We start from the raw sequence: 21,535 nt of genomic DNA, 5'->3' as shown, positions 1-21,535 counted from the left end.
CATTATCGAACTCAGGGAGGCCGATCCGGATAGGGTCCGGCAGGGGGACATCTTCTATATAAAACCATTCTGAAGGCCAGTCTTCGGACGCCTTCTTTGGGGTACCAGATAGATATCCGGTCCCGGCGATGCGCCATATTTCGACTCCGCCCACTTGATATATCGACCCCTCCTGAGAACGGGGCACGAGGCAGAACAACTTCTTCCACAACGCGAAATGGGCCTCACAGCCCAAAAACAGCTCACAAAGGGCCACAAAGCCCGCGATATGCAATATGGAGGCTGGCGTAAGGTTGTGCAGCTAGAGGCCATAGAACTCCAGCAGCCCCCGGAGAAACGGATGAATTGGAAATCCGAGCCCTCTTATCAAATAAGGGACAAGACATACCCGCTCTCCTTGGGAGGGATTAGGGACGCTCTCCGCTTGCTCTCCGCCATTATAGGTGGCAAGTCCGGCTTGAACCGGGACCATGTAGGCTGGGGGAAGGAATCCCTTGGTTTGGAGCACCACTAGCTCGCTGTGCGGGATGGAACATCTCTTCCAATCTCCAGGTTGAGGACTGGGAGGGCGAGAGGAGGAGCTGCGACGACCAGCCATGATGGAATGGATCTCTGTCGAATGCGCTCCGATGAATGCTCGCAGAGGGGAGATGGTATGATTTGGATCTAAATCCTCGTCTATTTAATAGGCAGCTCATTTACACAGCCAGGGGAGAAAATGTAAAAATACCCTGGCTTTTCGCATTCATTTGACACCTGGAAGAAGGCCATTATTGGGCGTTGAAGCCAAGAAGCGCAATATTCATAAAAAGCCGGACACTATTTGACAGGTACACGGAATTTGGAGGAGAACCCGCCTTGCAATACCGAAGACAATCTGCGCACCGGACTTGTCGTCATTGAAGCCTAGTTCGGGGGCTACTGAGGGAGTCCTGGATTAGGGGGTGTCCGGATGGCCGGACTATAACCTTTGGCCGGACTCCTGGACTATGAAGATACAAGATTGAAGACTTCGTCCCGTGTCCGGATAGGACTTTCCTTGGCGTGGAAGGAAAGCTTGGCGATACGGATATGATCTCCTCCCATTGTAACCGATTCTGTGTAACCCTAGCCCTCTCCGGTGTCTATATAAACCGGAGGGTTTTAGTCCGTAGGACAAATAACAATCATACCATAGGCTAGCTTCTAGGGTTTAGCCTCTCTGATCTCGTGGTAGATCTACTCTTGTACTACCCATATCATCAATATTAATCAAGCAGGAGTAGGGTTTTACCTCCATCGAGAGGGCCCGAACCTGGGTAAAAACATCGTGTCCCTTGTCTCCTGTTATCATCCGCCTAGACGCACAGTTCGGGACCCCCTACCTGAGATCCGCCGGTTTTGACACCGACAGGCACCAAATCGTCTTTGTGCCTAGTCATGATATATCTGAAATACTCAATGCACATGATTAGTCCGCAAAAGAATTGTCATCAATCACCAAAACAACTAAGGGATAACTATGCCCTTACACCGGTTCTAAGCCGTAAAACATGGTGCACTAAACTATCAAGTAGTCATCATACTGAGCTTGTCAAACGTTCATAATGTCTGCATCTGCTCCTGCAATAGATCCGTCACCTAGTGGTGCATCAAGGACATAATACTTCTATGCAACAATGAGAATAATACTCAGATCACGGAGCTAGTCTGCATCATTGCTACTAACATCTTTCAACTTAGTTTTCTCTAGGAACATATCAAAAATAAACAGGGAGCTCCGTCGCGAGCTATTGATCTACAACATAGACATGCAAAATACTACCAGGTACTAAGTTCATGATAAATTAAAGTTCAATTAATCATATTACTTAAGAACTCCCACTTAGATAGACATCCCTCTAGTCATCTAAGTGATCATGTGATCCATATCAACTAAACCATGTCGGATCATCACGTGAGATGGAGTAGTCTTCAATGGTGAACATCCCTATGTTGATCATATCTACTATATGATTCACGCTCGACCTTTTTGTCTCAGTGTTCCGAGGCCATATCTGCATATGCTAGGCTCGTCAACTTTAACCCGAGTATTCTACGTGTGCAAAACTGGCTTGCACCCGTTGTATGTGAACGTAGAGCTTATCACACCCGATCATCACGTGGTGTCTCAGCACAAAGAACTGTCACAACGGTGCCTACTCAGGGAGAACACTTATACCTTGTAATTTAGTGAGAGATCATCTTATAATGCTACCGCCAACTATTGCTCTTGCAACTATTGCTATCTCATAGCGATAAAGTAAAGCAATTATTTGGCGCTTGCATCTTATGCAATAAAGAGACAACCATAAGGCTTCTACCAGTTGCCGATAACTTCAACAAAACATGATCATCTCATACAACAACTTATATCTCATCACGTCTTGACCATATCACATCACAACAAGCCCTGCAAAAACAAGTTAGACATCCTCTACTTTGTTGTTGCAAGTTTTACGTGGCTGCTACGGGCTGAGCAAGAACCGTTCTTACCTACGCATCAAAACCGCAACGATTTTTCGTCAAGTATGTGTTGTTTTAACCTTCAACAAGGACCGGGCGTAGTCACACTCGATTCAACTAAATTTGGAGAAACTGACACCCGCCAGCCACCTGTGTGCGAAGCACGTCGGTAGAACCAGTCTCGCGTAAGCGTACGCGTAATGTCGGTCCGGGCCGCTTCATCCAACAATACCGCCGAATCAAAGTATGACATGCTGGTAAGCAGTATGAATATTATCGCCCACAACTCTTTGTGTTCTACTCGTGCATATAACATCTACGCATAAACCTGGCTCTGATACCATTGTTGGGGAACGTAGTAATTTCAAAAAAATTCCTACACACACGCAAGATCATGGTGATGCATAGCAACGAGAGGGGAGAGTGTATTCCATGTACCCTCGTAGACCGTAAGCGGAAGCGTTATGACAACGGGGTTGATGTAGTCGTACGTCTTCACGATCCGACCGATCCTAGTATCGAAAGTACGGCACCTCCGCGATCTGCACACGTTCAGCTCCGTGACATCCCATGAACTCACGATCCAGCAGAGTGTCGAGGGAGAGCTTCGTCAGCACGACGGTGTGATGACGGTGATGATGAAGCTACCGGCGTAGGGCTTCGCCTAAGCACTATGACGATATGACCGAGGTAGATTATGGTGGAGGGGGCACCGCACACGGTTAAGAGATCAATGATCAACTTGTGTGTCTATGGGGTGCCCCCTTGGCCACGTATATAAAGGATGGAGGGAGGAGGAGGCCGGCTGAGGGAGTCCTGGATTAGGGGGAGCGGATAGCCGGACTATACCCTTTAGCCGGACTGTTGGACTATGAAGATGCAAGATTGAAGACTTCGTCCCGTGTCCGGATGGGACTTTCCTTGGCATGAAGGCAAGCTTGGCAATACGGATATATAGATCTCCTCCCATTGTAACCGACTCTGTGTAACCCTAACCCTCTCCGGTGTCTATATAAACCGGAGGGTTTAGTCCGTAGGACAAGAACAATGATACCATAGGCTAGCTTCTAGGGTTTAGCCTCTCTGATCTCGTGGTAGATCTACTCTTGTACTACCTATATCATCAATATTAATCAAGCAGGAGTAAGGTTTTACCTCCATCGAGAGGGCCCGAACCTGGGTAAAAACATTGTGTCCCTTGTCTCCTGTTACCATCCGCCTAGACGCACAGTTCGGGACCCCCTACCCGAGATCCGCCGGTTTTGACACCAACATTGGTGCTTTCATTGAGAGTTCCTCTATGTCGTCATCTTTAGGCCCGATGGCTCCTCCGATCATCAACAACGATGCGGTCCAGGGTGAGACTTTTCTCCCGGGACAGATCTTCGTGTTCGGCGGCTTTGCACTGCGGGCTAATTCGCTTGGCCATCTGGAGCAGATCGAAAGCTACGCCCCTGGCCATCAGGTCAGATTTGGAAGTTTGAATTACACGGCCGACATCCGCGGAGGCTTGATCTTCGACGGATTCGAGCCACAGCCGAGCGCGCCACACTGTCACGATGGGCATGATTTAGCTCTGCCGCCAAACAGTGCCCTGGAGGCCGCACCCGTATCCGCTCCAACCCTTAGCTCGGAGCCAACTGCACCGATCGAGGACGGGTGGCTAGACCCTACCGCGGGGCTGCAGTCTCTACGGCGATAGATCCGAACACCAGCCTTATCCTCTGCGAAGCCCGTGACTCCAAGGTGCCGGACTCTTCTCCGGACTCCGAACCCTCCACGCCCCTGCCAATCGAATCCGATTGGGCGCCGATCATGGAATTCACTGCCGTGGATATCTTTCAGCACTCGCCCTTCGGCGACATCCTGAATTCACTAAGGTCTCTCTCTTTGTCGGGAGAGTCCTGGCCGGATTATGACCGATAGGATTGGGATGTGAACGACGAAGAAATTCGACGCCCACCCACCACCCACTTTGTAGCCACTGTCGACGATCTAACTGACATGCTAGACTTCGACTCCGAAGACATCGACGGTATGGACGACGATGTCGGAGACGAACTGGAACCATCGCCCACAGGGCACTAGACAGCCACCCCATCCCACGATGTATACATGGTGGACACACCCAAAGGAAACGACCACGAAGAACGGGAGGACGCAACGAAGGATCGTTCCTTCAAAAAGCAGTCAAACCGGCAGCGTAAGCGCCGCTCAAAGCCCCACCTCGACAGAGACAGCGGTCATACAGACCCGGCCACAGAACAGGGCGAGCCGGCGAACGATGAACATGGCATCGAGCAACCGTCCGAACAAAGCAACTTGGATAAACAAAACGAACAACCCGTCCCCGGCAAAGATAACAGTCCGGACGACCTCATGCCGGGCAAGTTCCTGGAGCAGAAGAACCTCCACAAAAGGCTCGTCGCCACTACGCGTAGCCTAAAGAAGCAGAAGCGGAGCCTCAAAACTGCGGAAGATGCACTCAGAATCAGATGGAGCAAAGTACTCAACACCGCAGACAAATACGGCGGCACTCGCCACACAAAGAGCTACCCAAAGTGAAAGCTACTGCCTGAATTTGATGAGGAGGCCTTAGAGCCCCCGCAATCAAAAAATAAGGAAGCCACCCGGTCGGATAGACGACCCTATGGCCAACATAGAGCGGCAAGCGGCGCCGCACACAAGCCAGCACGCGATCCACCCAAGGATTCGCATCAAAAAGATGGCCCAGCCAGATCTATCTATGGGCCAAGAAAGCAAGCTCTAGTAAGAAACGCAACGCAACAAATATCCGAACACCCCGGCACACCCAAATACAGGGGTGCCGCACACCCCCTATGTTTCACCGATGAGGTGTTGGACCATGAATTTCCAGTGGGATTCAAACCCCTAAACATAGAGGCATACGACGGAACGATAGACCCTGGAGTCTGGATTGAGGACTATATCCTCCATATCCATATGGCCAGAGGAGACGACCTCGACGCCATAAAATACTTACCCCTCAAGCTCAAAGGGCCAGCCCGGCATTGGCTTAAAGGCCTTCCCAAAAACACCATTGGAAGTTGGGAAGAGCTCGAGGATGCTTTTCGGGCAAATTTTCAAGGGACCTATGTCCGACCACCGGATGCAGACGATTTAAGTCATATAACTCAACAACCCGGAGAGTCAGCCCGGAAGCTCTGGAACTGATTTCTTACTAAAAAGAACCAGATAGTCGACTGTCCGGACGCCGAAGCCTTAGCATCTTTCAAACACAGCGTTCGAGATGAATGGCTCGCTAGACACCTCGGCCAAGAAAAGCCAAGAACAATGGCCGCATTAACAAACCTCATGACCCGCTTTTGCGCGGGAGAGGACAGCTGGTTGGCAAGATGCAGCACCAGCGACCCAAGTACATCCGAAGTCAGGGACGGAAACGCGCGAGCAGCAAGGATCAGCGCCGGAATAAGGAAAACAGCCCGAAGAGCACGGCAGTCAACGCCGGATTCAAAAGCTCTCGGCAGGGTCAGAAAAAGCTGCCCCTCAAGGATAACAGGGACGAGCTATCTAACCTAAAGAAAATCTTGGACAAGATATGTCAAATACACAGTACCCTCGGGAAGCCTGCAAATCATACCCACAGAGAATGTTGGGTCTTCAAGCAATCCGGCAAACTCAATGCCGAACACAAGGGGCTTGATACACCAAGTGAGGACGATGACGAATGCCACAAACAGAGTGCTGGAAAACAAAAGAATTTCCCACAAGAGGTCAAAACAGTAAATTTACTTCACGTGACAAAAGGGAAAACAGAGTGGCACCTATAGAGATATGTGCCATGCGGCCTATCACAAAGGAGTCTCGCCATTGATTGTTAAAACCGATCACCTTCGACCATCAGGATTACTCCAGAAGTATCTGGCACGCAGGCTGGGCTGCCTTGGTATTAGATCCGATAATTGACAGATTCCACTATACACGAGTCTTGATGGACGGCGACAGTGGTTTAAACCTGCTATATCAGGACACAGTCCACAAAATGGGGATGGACCCAACAAAAATTAGCCATAGCAATACCTCCTTTAAAGGAGTAATGCCAGGCCCAGAAGTCCATTGCACGGGCTCCCTCCTACTCGAAGTTATGCTTGGCTCCCCCGATAACTTCCGTAGCGAAAAGCTAACCTTCCACATCGCCCCGTTCCAAGGATTCTTTATAGATTAAGACCCTACGTAAACCTTTTTTACTGTCTCTTGTTGATGTACATCCCTCGGATTCTCAGTACAATCAAGAAGGATGCTGACGTATTGGCATGTGGCCACGCCAGAATAATGCACATACCTGGACACCAGGGGCTTATTACAAAGGGTACCGTTTAGACCCGGTTTACACCATAAAGACCGATTACCTTAGGGAGTGTTCGGCATCGCGAGTTTGGCCTTATATGCATCAGCTCCGAATCATGTCTTTGATCAAATGTTGGGTTTGCCCGGCTCCTATGTTTTGCTGCCTTACGTTCCGCTCTATCGGCTAAGGCGGCACCAGGAGAACTACTGCGATTGTGCCCCGGTTCAGCCAGGCGAGCACCTCAGTAGAGAAAGTCGAAAACTGACTGTCATGATATAGCGTGAGACTGGTCAACCACTCGATGACCTATCGGAATCTTTGGGATTCCTCCGCATTAACGAAGGGCCGTTTCCCGGCCAGGCACACACGCGCCCCGAGTTCGGGCGAGCGCGGCGCCACCAGGGGCTATATAGTAGCCTCACTGTCAAACTCCTATGGCTAAGTGAAAGTGATAAAGCATTACAGTCCGATTGCCTAGTTCGCTGCGCTATCACCTCCTTCATGGACCAAGACGTTGGATCAAGTGTGAAAATGCGCCTTCTGCGAACACCCCCGCATTATATGCATGGGGGCTGAAGCCGACGACTGCCATCTTTCAGATTATATATACATATACCCATTGTTGAGGAAATCGTTAACTGGTAGCTGCTCAATTGGCTAGCGAGTAGGGGATTAATCGGCTAATCGACAAGTTAATCGGCCATTTAATCAATTAATCGGACGATTTTCCGGTTTATCGGCTACTCGGTGACCCTATGAGTAGGGGTTAATCGGCAAGTTAACTGGTTAATCAGATGAATTCTTGAACAGGGCATATACCTTAACGGCCGCACAGGAGGCATTATAATACTTGCAGGCACAAGTATAAAAAGCTTCTACATTTAATCAAAATATTATTTTACAATGATACATGTTATTCGAACATAATATCCTTTGAGCACTGCGTCTCTATTAAATGAGCGCCTTGCAGAACTTCCTGAAAATAGTGCTCGGCAGGTACTCGGCTTCTGTCCGAATCTTGGGATGCAACAACGGTGGCCTCCATCTCCGCCCAGTATGTCTTGACACAGGCAAGGGCCATCCGCGCACCCTCTATGCATGCTGACCTCTTCATCGTGTTGATATACGGCACTGCACCAAGGAGCTGCTACACCAAGCTAAAATAACTGTTCGGCTTTGGCCTCTCCGGCCACAGATGATCCACGACATACTTCATGGCGAGTCCGGATAACCTATTCAGCTCGGCCCATTCGGCCAAACAATCGGTCAACTGAAGCGGACGCTCTGGATTGTGGAACTGCGACCAGAAGAGCTTTTCCACTTCGCGATCTTTCTGATCCCGGAAGTGTTCGGCCGCATCAGCGGCACTCACAGCTAAATCCAGATATGCGTCCGCCGAACTCCACATCCGGTCCAACGGAGCATATTTAGGATCTCCGAACTTCATCCGCAGCATAAAGGGCTTTCCAGCCGCGATATCTCCGGCCTGACGTAGCTCCTCCTTAATTGCCCTCATCGCAGAACGAGCATCCTTGGCCGCTGTAGTGGCCTTCTCCAGGTCCGTCCGCTCCGCCCGATCTACTTTTTCAAGAAGCTTGCAGCGGTCAGCAACGTTCTTTAGCTTCACAGCCATCTCGGCCATTTCCTTCTTGCTTCGTCAGTGAGCAGCCTGTTCGGCTTTCAGCTCCTCAATCGCCTTTACGGCAGCCGCATCGCTTTTTCTGGCTTGCTCCTTGGCTCGGGCAAGTTCCACCCGAAGGTCCTCCACGGCAACAGCCCCATCTGCATCAAGTGCACACATTGTAAGATACTGGCATCAAGCTCCTCTTACCAAGTGCCTCCGGAGAAATTACATACCTTGTGCCTCGTCAAGCCGCTTGTTGACAAGCGCGATGTCGGCATCTGCCACGTCGAGTTGCCGTTTTAGCTCGGCAAATTCATCAGTCCGGCTGGCCACCGGACACTTCGCCACCTACATAGGAAGGCGGCAAAATTAAACCTGGGATTATGATCCTCTGCGTGCCGTCTCTTTCGACAGCACACAGAGTCTCAGGGGCTACTATCTACACAGGGCGCATCTTAAATATGCGGAACTGTCAGAAGGTACATCACTTCGCGTACCTCAAAACCTATCGGTAAACTCCTGACAGCCTCGTGCAACCCGCTCTCCGCGGACGAAATCCTTTCAATTACCATACCCATCAACATACGGTGCTCCTCAGAGATAGACGCTCGCCCTAGCAGATCCTTCAGTTCCTCCGATCGTGCACCAGACGGTGCCGAACTCGCTCGACGGCTTTTTCAAAGGTCGGACACGGAGGGCTTTGGGGGGCCATATGACTGCCTTCCGGCCCTGCCGGATTAGGAGAAACCCTCCGCGACGATACCTCAGGGTCGCCCGCCTCGTAAGGCAGTACGGCAGGGGGAGGCGTTCCGCTCTCCATCATTTCTGGAAGAAGATCCCCCGAAGATGAGCTCTGCTGAGAAGGGCTGAGATCCGAACTACAAGATCAAATTACGGTTAGTTCCCTCAGAAATAAAACAAGGATTTCTCTCGTTCTAAACCTCCCCTCTCTACTTACGGCTCGGTGGAGGGCTGATCCCCTTGAGGGCATAATACGGCCGAGGTATCCCCCGGCACAGGACCCTCTGGCGAAGATTTCTTCCCCCGCTTTGAGACCATGGTCTCCGGGTCTTCAAAGGCGGCCCTCTTCTTCCCCTGAGTAGAGGAATTTTTGATTCCTCCTTTCCGGACAGCCTCCTTCGGGGAGGCAGTAACTTCCTTGTGCCCCCCTTCGCTTTCCTCCGAAGGCGCGATCTCCAGCATCCTGGTTAACACGGAATCCGGCAAGGTCTCAGGGAGGGGGGTCGGACACCTAATTAACTTCGCCTTCGCTATCCACTCCTGTTTCAAGGACAACTCTTTTAAGGGTGATGTTGTGGTAAATGAACGGATGGAGTGTCCGGGCATAGGGCTACTTACCTGAGTATCCGGATGATTGCAGCTCAGACCTGCGTCCTCCGTAGAATCTGGACACACTACTTGTGGTCCAAAGAACAATTTGTACATCTCCACGGGCGTCATGCCAAGAAAATGTTGGAGAGCTCGCGGTCCCTCCGGATTGAACTCCCACAGGCGGAGGGGACGACGCTTGCAGGGCAGGACTCGGCGGATTAACATAACCTGTGTCACCACGATCAGACTGATGTCTCTTTCCAGGAGCTCTCGGATGCGGTTCTGCAGCAAGGGCACATTCTTTGCTGGCCCCCAGTCCAGCCCCTTATTGACCCATGACGCTAGTCGGGGCGGGGGACCCGAGCGAAAAGCAGGCGGCGCCACCCACTTGGTACCCCTGGGAGCTGTGATATAAAACCACTCTTGTTGCCATAAGCTGGGCTCCTCTTGAAAAGAGCCCTCGGGCCATGGAGCGTCGGCATTCTTGCATATAACAGTGCCTCCGCACTCTGCCTGCAGGCCCTCGATCATCTTCGGATCTACTTTAAAGGTCTGGAGCCACAGTCTGAAGTGAGGGGTAATGCGGAGGAAAGCTTCGCACATGATAATGAACGATGAGATGTGGAGGATGGACTCTGGAGCCAAATCGTGAAATTCCAGCCCATAATAGAACATGAGTCCCCTCACGAAAGGATCCGTCGTGAAGCCTAGCCCTCGGAGGAAGTGAGACACGAACACCACGCTCTCACCAGGCTTGGGAGTGGGAATAACCTACCCTTGAGCAGGCAGCCTATGCGAGGTTTCGCCGGTCAAAAACCTGGCCTCTCTCAGCTTTAACACGTCTTCCTCCGTGATGGAGGAAGGCATCCATCGGCCTCGAAGGTCGGAGCCGGACATCGTCGAAGGTCCGAAGCGCCTAAATCTGGAGCCTTGGGTGTTGGAACTCGAGGCGAGGGGTGGATTCGATTAAGATCGGAAGAAAGGAGTGAAGCCTTGGTCTCTTTATAAGAGGTTGAATACCAAGAGCTCTCCCCGTGACCGTTTGGGACTTACCTTTGATCGAGGGGATATACCAACGGGCACGACTGGGTTACCCATGTCCATAATGATGAGGATCCCGTAAATAAAGGGGACACGATCTCTGCTTCGACAAGACGTGCCAAGGAAACCGCCTCGCAAAACGCGCTGAGGTGGGACAGTAAAAACGATTCGAATAAAGGCTTGGCTGTGGCGTGATGTCACGCTATGGAATACATCAGCAGATTAGACTTGTGTAAATATTATTCTCTCTACGGCAGTATGTGGAACTTATTTTGCAGAGGCGGACACTATCCTTGTGTTCAAAATCTTTTATGAAGTATTCGAAGGAGGAACCCACCTTGCAATGCCGAAGACAATCTGCGCGCCGGACTCGTCGTCATTGAAGCCTGGTTCAGGGGCTACTGAAGGAGTCCTGGATTAGGGGGTGTCCGAATAGCCGGACTATACCCTTTAGCCGGACTGTTGGACTATGAAGATGCAAGATTGAAGACTTCGTCCCGTGTCCGGATGGGACTTTCCTTGGCGTGGAAGGCAAGCTTGGCAATACGGATATATAGATCTCCTCCCATTGTAACCGACTCTGTCTAACCCTAACCCTCTCCGATGTCTATATAAACCGGAGGGTTTAGTCCATAGGACAAGAACAATGATACCATAGGCTAGCTTCTAGGGTTTAGCCTCTCTGATCTCATGGTAGATCTACTCTTGTACTACCCATATCATCAATATTAATCAAGCAGGAGTAGGGTTTTACCTCCATCGAGAGGGCCCGAACCTGGGTAAAAACATTGTGTCCCTTGTCTCCAGTTACCATCCGCCTAGACGCACAGTTCGGGACCCCCTACCCGAGATCCGCCGATTTTGACACCGACACCGGCCCTCATAGGGCGCGCCCAAAGTGTGGAGTCTTACTAGGACTCCCTAGTCCTAGTAGGATTCTACCTTCCACATGGAATAGGAAAAAGGGAAGGGAGAAGGAGAAGGAAGGAAGGGGGTGCCCCCTTTCCCTATTCCAATTCGGACTAGTCCATGGGGAAGGGGCGCGGCCACCCTTGAGGCCCTTCTCTCTTTTCCCCGTATGGCCCATTAAGGCCCAATATGAATTCCCGTAACTCTCCGGTACTTCGAAAAATACCCGAATTACTCGGAACCTTTGCGATGTCCGAATATAGCCTTCCAATATATCGATCTTTACGTCTCGACCATTTCGAGACTCCTCGTCATGTCCCCGATCTCATCTGGGACTCCGAACAAACTTTGTTCATCAAATCACATAACTCATAATACAAATCATCACAGAACGTTAAGCGTGCGGACCCTACGTGTTCGAGAACTATGTAGACATGACCGAGACTCATCTCCGGTCAATAACCAATAGCGGAACCTGGATGCTCATATTGGTTCCTACATATTCTACGAAGATCTTTATCGGTCAAACCGCATAACAACATACATTGTTCCCTTTGTCATCGGTATGTTACTTGCCCGAAATTCGATCGTCGGTATCTCAATACCTAGTTCAATCTCGTTACCCGCAAGTCTCTTTACTCATTCCGTAATACATCATCCCGCAACTAACTCATTAGTCACAATGCTTGCAAGGCTTATAGTGATGTGCATTACCGAGAGGGCCCAGAGATACCTTCCGATAAACGGAGTGACAAATCCTAATCTCGATCTATGCCAACTCAATAAACACCATCGGAGACACCTGTATAGCATCTTTATAATCACCCAGTTACGTTGTGACGTTTGATAGCACACAAGGTGTTCCTCCGGTATTCGGGAGTTGCATAATCTCATAGTCTGAGGAACATGTATAAGTCATGAAGAAAGCAGTAGCAATGAAACTGTAACGATCATAATGCTAAGCTAACGAATGGGTCTTGTCCATCACATCATTCTCCTAATGATGTGATCCCGTTCATTAAATGAAAACACATGTCTATGGTTAGGAAACATAACCATCTTTGATAAACGAGCTAGTCAAGTAGAGGCATAATAGGGACACTTTGTTTTGTCTATGTATTCACACATGTACTAAGTTTCCGGTTAATACAATTCTAGCATGAATAATAAACATTTATCATGAAATAAGGAAATAAATAATAACTTTATTATTGCCTCTAGGGCATATTTCCTTCAAATGCGCCGCCGACTTTGGTGCCTGGGAGATAGCACTCCATGCGCGGACGTTGCTTGGATGGCTGGTGATCGGGCTTCGTCTCAACGATGACCTGGCGCCAAGAGTTGCCTAGCTGGCGACGCAACAAGGAGGGAGGCTCCTCCTTCATGTGACGTCTGATCTATACCGTGGCCACGCGGCAAGGATGGCGACTCCTCCTTCGCATGATGTCTGATTTGAACACCGCGGTTGCATGAAGGGGACTGCGACGCCGACCCTCGGTCGATCATCGTCCACTCAAGCACGATCTCGATCAGCCGAGCAAACTCTTCGTCTGTTGCAACTGCGATGGCGAGGAGGACGACTTTTGCTCCTTCTCGTTCGAGGAGAATCGGCTCCAGCTTGATGGATGGTATGTGAAGACTATCAACACGTGACTCTGCTAGATTTGCTTTTAGTCTATCACTCAGGGCATGGCCAAGGCGCCACTGTGGACGGCTGCCCCAGCGCTTGACATCACTCTAATATGTCCACGTAGGCACAACCAGTAGCTTGCAGATGAAAGCGTGATCCTGCAGAGGAAGTAGCCTCCTAGTGACAAAAGCAAGAGAGAGAGGGCAAAGGCGAGAGACGGTGTGAGGTAGCTTCTCCTTGTGTGCATGTATAGTAAGGTAAAAAGCAAGGTTGTATACGTCATACATGGGCTTGATGGGGCAGCTCTATGCGTTGAGTGTTTGAGAAACTAAATGGTGCCTCATATATCTTTACTTAGGTGGAAGAGGTGAGGCATTAGGAAGGTGATGCCTCTTTTGTACATGCCCTCAATAACCTTGAGTGCAAATGACATCGTTGCTACCGGACTATTTATACTAGTAGAAGGCACATGCTATACAAGTAGGCTCTTTGTTAGGGCATGTACGATGCATAGCCCCAGGGTGATGCCTCACATGCCATGTAGGACCGGATAGAGAAGCAGGATCCTCTATGGGAGACAGGTGCTTGGAGAGAAAAAATGTGGTTCAGTGTCAAAAGCTGAAAAAGGTTGGCGTGAAAAGTAAAGATGCATGTGTACTAGAGTCTTTATTTTCTATTTCTTAATGAGACCTACTAGTGGTAGCTTGCATTTTTTTAGAAGAACAAGAGGCTCCTCCCCAGTTCCATTATATGAATGAAACCACAAAGTCGTTTAGGGATACATCAACTCACTGAGAGGAGCAGTTCAGGGAAGATCTAGGAGAAGGAAATTACATCAAGCATGCAGACATAAATCGCGAGGAACACAACATGCACATAGCGCAAGCAATTCCTGGGAGGCTTTGCGAGACTTCAGCGGGGGCGCAGCCACAGCTTGAGGCGACCAGGTGGCCGTCAGGGTTGAGATCGGGCTTGAGAATGTTGTTGCTCCAGTCTCTCGCTTCTTGGAAGGAGAGGCAAAGCCCAGTGCATCGTCTGTGATCTTCAGCTTGATCCATGGATCCACCAGAGGGGCTTCGGGGTGCCCCATCATCAGCCACTGATTAGTAGCGGCCGTCGCAAGAAGTTTGCTGGTAGCTTGCATTTGAGAGAAAAAATAGATGTAGATGCCCTAAACTACTTTTTGTTATGGGGCCGCCCTCATTGCACATGCCCTTAGGCAGCAAAAGAGATACCGTATGTCTTTAAATGATGAGTACGTAAGAAAACAATCACAATGAACCTTTTCTAAGCACCACCACGTGAGGGTACAGGAGGTGTGCAGGTGTAGTGTGTGGACAAGTCCAGAAGAATCCAGCACAACTCATTTTGACGCGCGAGCTCATTCAGCGAATTCCAGAAATTAGAACCACTGGATCGGTTGTGTTTGCTATGATAAATTGATAAGCAGTATCAATTCACATTCACTTTGTGAAAGAAATCAACGGCTAAGAAGTGGTCCACGTCAGGGCCAGCGGCAAATTCAAGTTTAAAATTTGCTGATCATAGCAGCAGTAGAGATATCAGCAGGACACAATCATATCGTACCTTTTTTTTAGGGACAATCATATCGTACCTTAGCTGGAGCGAGATGGACCAAAAAAATATTTTTCAGAAGGGGACGGAAGTGGTGCAGACTCGGACAAGCAGGCCCAACATCTGTGCGTCACGTAATCCCTATCCCGTACCGCGTTGGCGGTCCATGCGAACACGCATCCCTGCAAAAAAAGAGTCGGCCGTTCTGCTCCCGCCACACGCGCGCACGCACACACACATGCCGCTCCTCCACCCCTCGCTTCCGCCGCACCGCCTCCTCGTCGTCCGGCAGTGCAGGCTCATCGCCCCGCCGGTGCATCCTCCCTCCCGCCTCTCCGTAAGGTCGTGCCCTCGCCGACCTCCGAACTATCCTAACCCCAACTATGTCAGTTCTGACAGCAAGCCGCCACCTCTTTGGCTCACCCCTTATTGTTCTTGCACAGGGCGGCGGCGGCGGCACCGGTCGCGCATGAGGTGTGCGCGCTACCCTTCCCGCCGGACCGCGCCTCCCACCACCGCGAGCTCGCCGCGGCCGTCGCCTCCGTCGAGCGCGCCTGCCGCCTCTGCGTGGATGTGAGTTCAACTCGTCCCCTCTCCTTTTATTTTTAGATGAACAGGGAGGTTTCCCTCCCCGGTTCCATTACCAGCATGAAACCAAAACGCGATCTCCAGTTATACAGCAGCTCACTTAGAGGAGCAGTTCAGCCTAAACGGCATTAAGAGATAAAAAAGGGAAACCAGGGACCGTCCCCTCTCCTTTGGATGTGTCCGTTTGAGAAACTGGAGGCTTGTCAGATTTGGGCGTGGGGCTAAGCTAATCTCCGTTCGGTGATATCGGTAGTAGTGTAATACTAATAAACTGATATGGTCCTTTGGTAAAGTCAGATTCCGGCATTGTGTGTGCGGATTTTGGGCGTTCCAAAGCTCAGTTGCAGTAGATTTTTTCCTGAACTGAAAACTCAGCTAGTTAGTCGGCTACAGAGCTGAGCAGCGATTTTACAAATCATCAACTAATTTGCATTTTTGTGTGGAGCTCCATAATGTTGATCTTCAGCAATGCCAACATGGAGAAGCTTTGATAAAACCATGAGACTTCCCGTGTGCGAAGTTCCTTCTCTGGCATAAAGTTTGCCACAGGAAAATATAGCACAGAGTGAACCACCAATATTTTGAAGCAGGATGTAGTCTGCTCAGTATTATGTCAGCTTATGAAACTTTTTTTAAACGTGTCTAGAGCACCACTTTAGTCATTCAAAATGTTCCAATAGCCAGGATAGGTCATAGTGCATTGCAAATTTAATATGTCTGTGACAGGAAACTGAAATCATGTCTAGAACAAGATTGGAACAGATACGATTTAGCCATTATCAGAAAATTACCCTTGTTTAGCAGCAGAAAAACAATTTTGTTTTAGTCAGGTTTACCAACAACAGAGGTTTCAGAGGAAAAAGACTATACTAAACCCGAATGTTCAACTTTTTGAGTTGCCAATTTATCATCCATCATCCAATTATGATTTCTTAAATTTTAAATGTTTTTCCGACATGTCGCTGAAAATAATCGAGCAACCTGAGCTTATTTTGCTGGTTAAATTGATTGCCTTGACAGGTGAGGGCATCAATGCTTGTAGGTGACGAGAAGATTCTTGAAAAGAACGATCAAACTCATGTGACAATTGCAGATTTTGGAGTTCAGGCCCTTATCAGCTTTGGTAATTCATAATTCATTTCCTCAGTTCAGCATATGATATGCACTTTTCACCGTTGTCTGATGCCACCTCTACCATGATCCCATTCGAAGAGCTACAACAACTGTTCCCATCGATACCTCTGGTGGCAGAAGAGGACTCAGCATTTATACGGTCCTCTAATGCTGCTGATAGTAAGAGTAATACACTTGTTGAGTCCATTTCAAGTTTTTTCACAAAACATGTGAATAACAACGGTCCTCCTTTAACTCATGATGATGTGCTGAGAGCTATTGACAGAGGAGGCAAGGATGCTGTCTCCTTTGATTCAAATCCTGCTACTTATTGGGTAAGCTATGAAAGTTTTATTAATCATACATCCAGATCTGCAAAAGTTAGTTCCAGTGAATAAAGATGATGCTTTAATTTTGTAGCTACTTGACCCGATTGATGGTACCAAGGGTTTCTTGAAAGGGGAGGATTCTTTGTATGTGGTATGTTTCTTTGTATGCATTTTATGACTCATGATTAGATTTTGTTGATCACGTCACTACTGAAATCTGGAAAACAGCCATTGTTAGAGCATGCTACAAAACCGCACAAGCATACAACTTTGTTATGGGCTGCACATTCATGCATGCACAAAAAATGTTTTCCCCATCGAACAAGCATGGGACTCATGGGTCTTTCTTGGTAGCCACATTCGTGTTGACCATGCTTACTTTTGTGGGATTATCTGTATCTAGGGGTGGGCATATTAACCGTTGACCGAACTACCGAACCGAAATAACCGGGACCAAGACCGAATAGACCAGAACCGATTATTTCGGCCAGAACTTCGGTGATGACTTCTGCAAAACCGAATTATCTCGGTCAACTCGGTTTTAGGCATCACGTAACTGAAAACACCGAACAGACCGAATAAACGTGATATGGGCCAAAAATTGTAGAAGGCCCAACGCAATGCATGACTATGTATTCACGTTTGCTAACCCCCCCGTAGCTCTCTGCCTCGGCCCACATGCATCGACCACACATATCTGGATATCCCCACTCGGCAACAACCTAGCCGCCCAGCTTTTCCCCCAGCAACCAGCGAAGGTGGATCGGCAGCCGCCACCAGATTCCATGTCGTCCCTCCCTCTATCACGGCGGACCACGCCATCTCCTCTCTATCTCCCCATTCCAGCGGGTGGCAGCATGACCCTCTCTCTCTCCATCCCGGCGGCCGACGCGGCGACGCCATCTCATCTCTATTCTCAGCGCCAGTCGCCTCTTCTGCTTTCCTCTGGCAGTAGGTGAGTCAGCGGCTTCGATCTGGATAGAGAGTGCGAGCTGCAGAACATCGATAACTTCGGTTAAGATCGAGACCGAACCGAATTCATCGGTTGACCGAACGCTCGGTTAGATATTTTCTAGAACAGTTTGTCTAATTTTTTAAGAATGTCACATCTAAGCTCCCACAAATATATAATGCAGCAACAAGAAACAAAAAAAAACTAGGACAAAAAAATAGACCACAAACAGAGTGGAAATCAGCTTAGATGTGACATCTAGATGTGTTGTGTCCTAGACAGACCCTTTCTAGAACACCGATCGGTCATCATTAGCACGAAACCGAATTCCTTAATAGCCCGAGAAACCGAACCGATCGGTTCGGTGCAACCGAACGCCCAGGCCTATTTGTATCGACACTATGGACAGGCCTGGGGCAGTGGTGAAGTACTCCCCACTTGTGCCAAGTGGTCTTGGGTTCGATGCGGCATCTCTGCATTGCACCATGCAGGGGTAAGGCTTACCTCATATAATCCTTCGCCTTCCCCGGACCCACCTGGTGTGGGAACTTCTAGCACTGGGTTTGTCCTATCATTTATCTGTATCGACACTATTTGTGTAGTTTGTTCCAATACTTTGGTCAGCCACTACCTTTTTTTTCTTCGAAAAGGAGGTTATCCCCGGCCTCTGCATCAGATCGATGCATACGGCGTATTAAACAAGTAAAAGTTCAACAAAGTCTTCAGGTCTAAAAGGTAAACAAAGCTCACAAAGAGCAAAAACAGAAAAAAAAAAGCCACAACCGACTGGCATATAGAAGATAGGAAACTAAACACCTATCCTATTACATGACCGCCATCCAAACCGGTTGAAGATAGCCCGTGCTACCGTCTCCCACCGGATAGACCCAGTAACCATACGCCCCACCATACGCCCCCTGGCATCCGTCGGAATGAGTAGCGACCACATACTTTGGTCAGCCACTACCTGGTAATTCGGATGCATGCATCAAAAGCAATAATCAGCATTATGTGGTTTGTCATACTTTTGAGGTTTGTAGCTTGACGTTTATACCTAGTCTTTCATTCAAATAAATCATTGATTAACCAAGGGTAAGAACACATATGCAAAAAAATTATGAGGCACATTTCCTTTTGACTCATCGTTCAGTATCAAAATCCAGCAGTTTTGCATGTCTGAATACGAAGTATGTTTCCTCCTATCTGGTCACTATTCGATAAGGATTTATTCCTCAGTGGTTTTCTAACATTAGATCTTAGTCACTTTGTTTTCTTACTCTCTTTCTTCCAATATGAAGCTTTTTGGCTTGGTCCTTAGGTGGGTTTGGCTCTTGTGGTGGATGGAAAGTTAGCAGTAGGAGTGATGGGATGCCCAAATTTGGCCGAGACTACCGTAGGCGACACGGAAGATGAAAGTATTGCGGCTTGTCCTGGCCATGGCATCCTTATGGTGTCTCATGTAGGCTGTGGTACTTGGTCTAGGCCCATGTCTGCTGAGATTAGCCAATTGACAACGGCACCGGATGTTTGGAAGAGATGCTCTGTTGATCCCTGTTCAGTTGCACAGATGGCACGCTTCTGCATTGTTGATAGCCATACTTGGGATATGATGCCATTATCTGCCCACTTCAGCTCGACAATGGATGAATCTGAGCCGAGAGATGAGAACAAAATTCTTCTCCAAAATTCTTGCGGTGGAAGGTATGTTGCAGTTTCCTTGTGACAATCCACGCATTCTAGTTTACCTTCCTAACCAATTTAAACATGGTCCTAGTGAATCAGCACAAGGCTTTTTAAGGATTGGCAGTTATTTTATCGCCATCCTAACAAGTTCTCAATGGATATTTCAAAAAGATGTTATTCACTACTAGGTTGTTAGCATAATCTGAAATGGAGCCATCCTTTTTCTTTCTTTTGCTGCCCTGCTACCTTATTGCTTTTAGTTTTCCTAGAAAATATCTATCTTAGGTTGGTAGTGACTATCTTAGACTAATATCGTATCGATTTGTTAATACATGATTTACCGTGATCTGACCTTATTGTTGCTGCTTTTTTAGCTTGTCCAAGTATCTCTTGGTAGCTTGTGGGAGAATGTCAGTTTTTATCCTCCTAGCACGGGCGGAAAAACTACTCAAGGTGACCTCTTGCTTGAATTTTCCGTTGTACTGTGTGACAAGTTAGACAGCTTGCTGGCTTAGTTTGCACTTGTACTGATCCTTTCTTCTCCGGCTATTCACATAGGCTTGGGATCATGCTGTTGGGGTAATTTGTGTTGAGGAAGCTGGAGGTCAGGTATTTCACGTTTGCTAGGCCAGGGATACAAGAAATGTCCATTTGTCTATTGATTCTTAACATTATAGCTATACTTATGAGTCTCTAAATTGATAAAACTGACAGACATGTGATTGGAGCGGGAAACCATTGGATTTTGGAGCTGACCTAACCGGGCATAGAATCATCTATCCTTCGGGTGGTGTTCTGGCGACAAACGGTGCTCTTCATGACAAGCTTGTGGAAATGGTCTCAGCAAATTACAAAAATAGCAACGTTGAATAGATTCAGAACTGAAACACGGTTTTTTTTCTTTCTTTTTTTTCACTTTCTTTTCACCAAGGTGGTCTGGCTGAGCATTAGATTGCATGACTTCTCGCGTTACAGAGATAAACCACAAAATTTGGCAGATTACTTTCAGTGTTGATACCAAAATGTATATACATGAAGAAAACAGATGTTCTCTCTGAATAGTTGGTGCCTGAGCTGCTTAAGCAATGCCATTCAGAAGCTGTACAGGCTAAACATGATTGTCCTCTTATTAGCCGTCTTGGTATCCAATTGGTTGCCAAATTCTAGAACCTTTTGCCTCCAATCTGACAGTAGACAGTAGTGCACCATACAATATGTTTGGCCATCAGTTCAAACAGACGAGCAGTCGTCGCTCCAGCGCAGGGTAAGGATAACGACTTACCTTCCTATGGGTCTTCATGCAGAAGTCGGCAATGCCCGCCAAAAGGTTAGCACATGTACTATGATACCAGCTTAGTTGAGGTGAAGGAAAGAGAAATCAGCAGAAAAGACTCACCTTCTCTTAATTAAGAGACGATCTCTTACCAACAATGTGGTCTCACCATACTTTTAGGAGGGTCTTGTTATTAGAGATAAGAATAAGAGATAACCGTTCTACATTTTATTTTTATTGTCTTCTCTAGGCTATATGGCAGGCTTAAGATAAGACAGGCTTTGCCATTGGCTTCTTGTTGTAATCCATGTTGACTTTACAAGGCATCATCGGCTACTGGTGCATGAATTTGTTGTGCGAAGAAAGTAAAAAAAAAATACACGCCTTGGAAACAATTCTATCATGTGAAGCAAGAATGTTGAAAGTTAAAAAAAGAGAGTCAATTTCACTTTTTACCCTGAAGTTGTACATTTGTGACACATATTGCCTCATTTAGTGAAACTTCTGTTGAAATATCAGATTTTGGAACACGGTTTTACCTTAGTTTTGCATTTTCCTTGTTTATATTAGATAAGATCTGCATGTTGTGCCAATGATTCCTAAAAAAAAGTGTAAAGATCAAAGGACATTATTGACAATCATGTCCAGACTTCTCTTGTCCATTTGTTTCAT

At 48.1% G+C, this 21,535-nt stretch overlaps 1 protein-coding gene across 2 annotated transcripts; it reads left to right on the top strand.

Annotated features, from left to right (window-relative positions):
- The first annotated feature begins 15,066 nt into the window (after window positions 1–15,066).
- LOC125513657 (putative PAP-specific phosphatase, mitochondrial) lies at window positions 15,067–20,703 on the top strand. 2 transcript variants are annotated; one of them, XM_048678822.1, is made up of 9 exons: window positions 15,067–15,267; window positions 15,369–15,498; window positions 16,534–16,636; window positions 16,726–16,961; window positions 17,047–17,106; window positions 19,226–19,608; window positions 19,965–20,043; window positions 20,149–20,194; window positions 20,305–20,703. In XM_048678822.1, exons 1-9 carry the CDS (start codon window positions 15,092–15,094, stop codon window positions 20,310–20,312), a joined length of 1,221 nt encoding a protein of 406 aa, XP_048534779.1. In that variant the 5' UTR covers window positions 15,067–15,091; the 3' UTR covers window positions 20,313–20,703. The 2 variants fall into 2 exon arrangements, with proteins under 2 accessions (XP_048534779.1, XP_048534778.1); XM_048678821.1 differs by having other exon boundaries at window positions 15,068–15,267; window positions 20,149–20,199.
- Window positions 20,704–21,535: the final 832 nt, after the last annotated feature.

The sequence above is a fragment of the Triticum urartu genome, chromosome 6 (assembly GCF_003073215.2).
Source record: "Triticum urartu cultivar G1812 chromosome 6, Tu2.1, whole genome shotgun sequence".
NCBI classification, from domain to species: domain Eukaryota; kingdom Viridiplantae; phylum Streptophyta; class Magnoliopsida; order Poales; family Poaceae; genus Triticum; species Triticum urartu.
Note: the sequence above shows the minus strand (reverse complement) of the source record. Positions and strands in the feature narration are given on the sequence as shown.

Bases quoted from the DNA above. Each gene is read 5' to 3' on its own strand.
- LOC125513657 (XM_048678821.1), top strand. From the start codon at position 15,092: ATGCGAACACGCATCCCTGCAAAAAAAGAGTCGGCCGTTCTGCTCCCG. The intron at 15,499-16,533 runs GTGAGTTCAACT...TTGCCTTGACAG, and splicing joins CCTGCCGCCTCTGCGTGGAT to GTGAGGGCATCAATGCTTGT. The intron at 17,107-19,225 runs GTATGTTTCTTT...CTTGGTCCTTAG, and splicing joins GGGAGGATTCTTTGTATGTG to GTGGGTTTGGCTCTTGTGGT.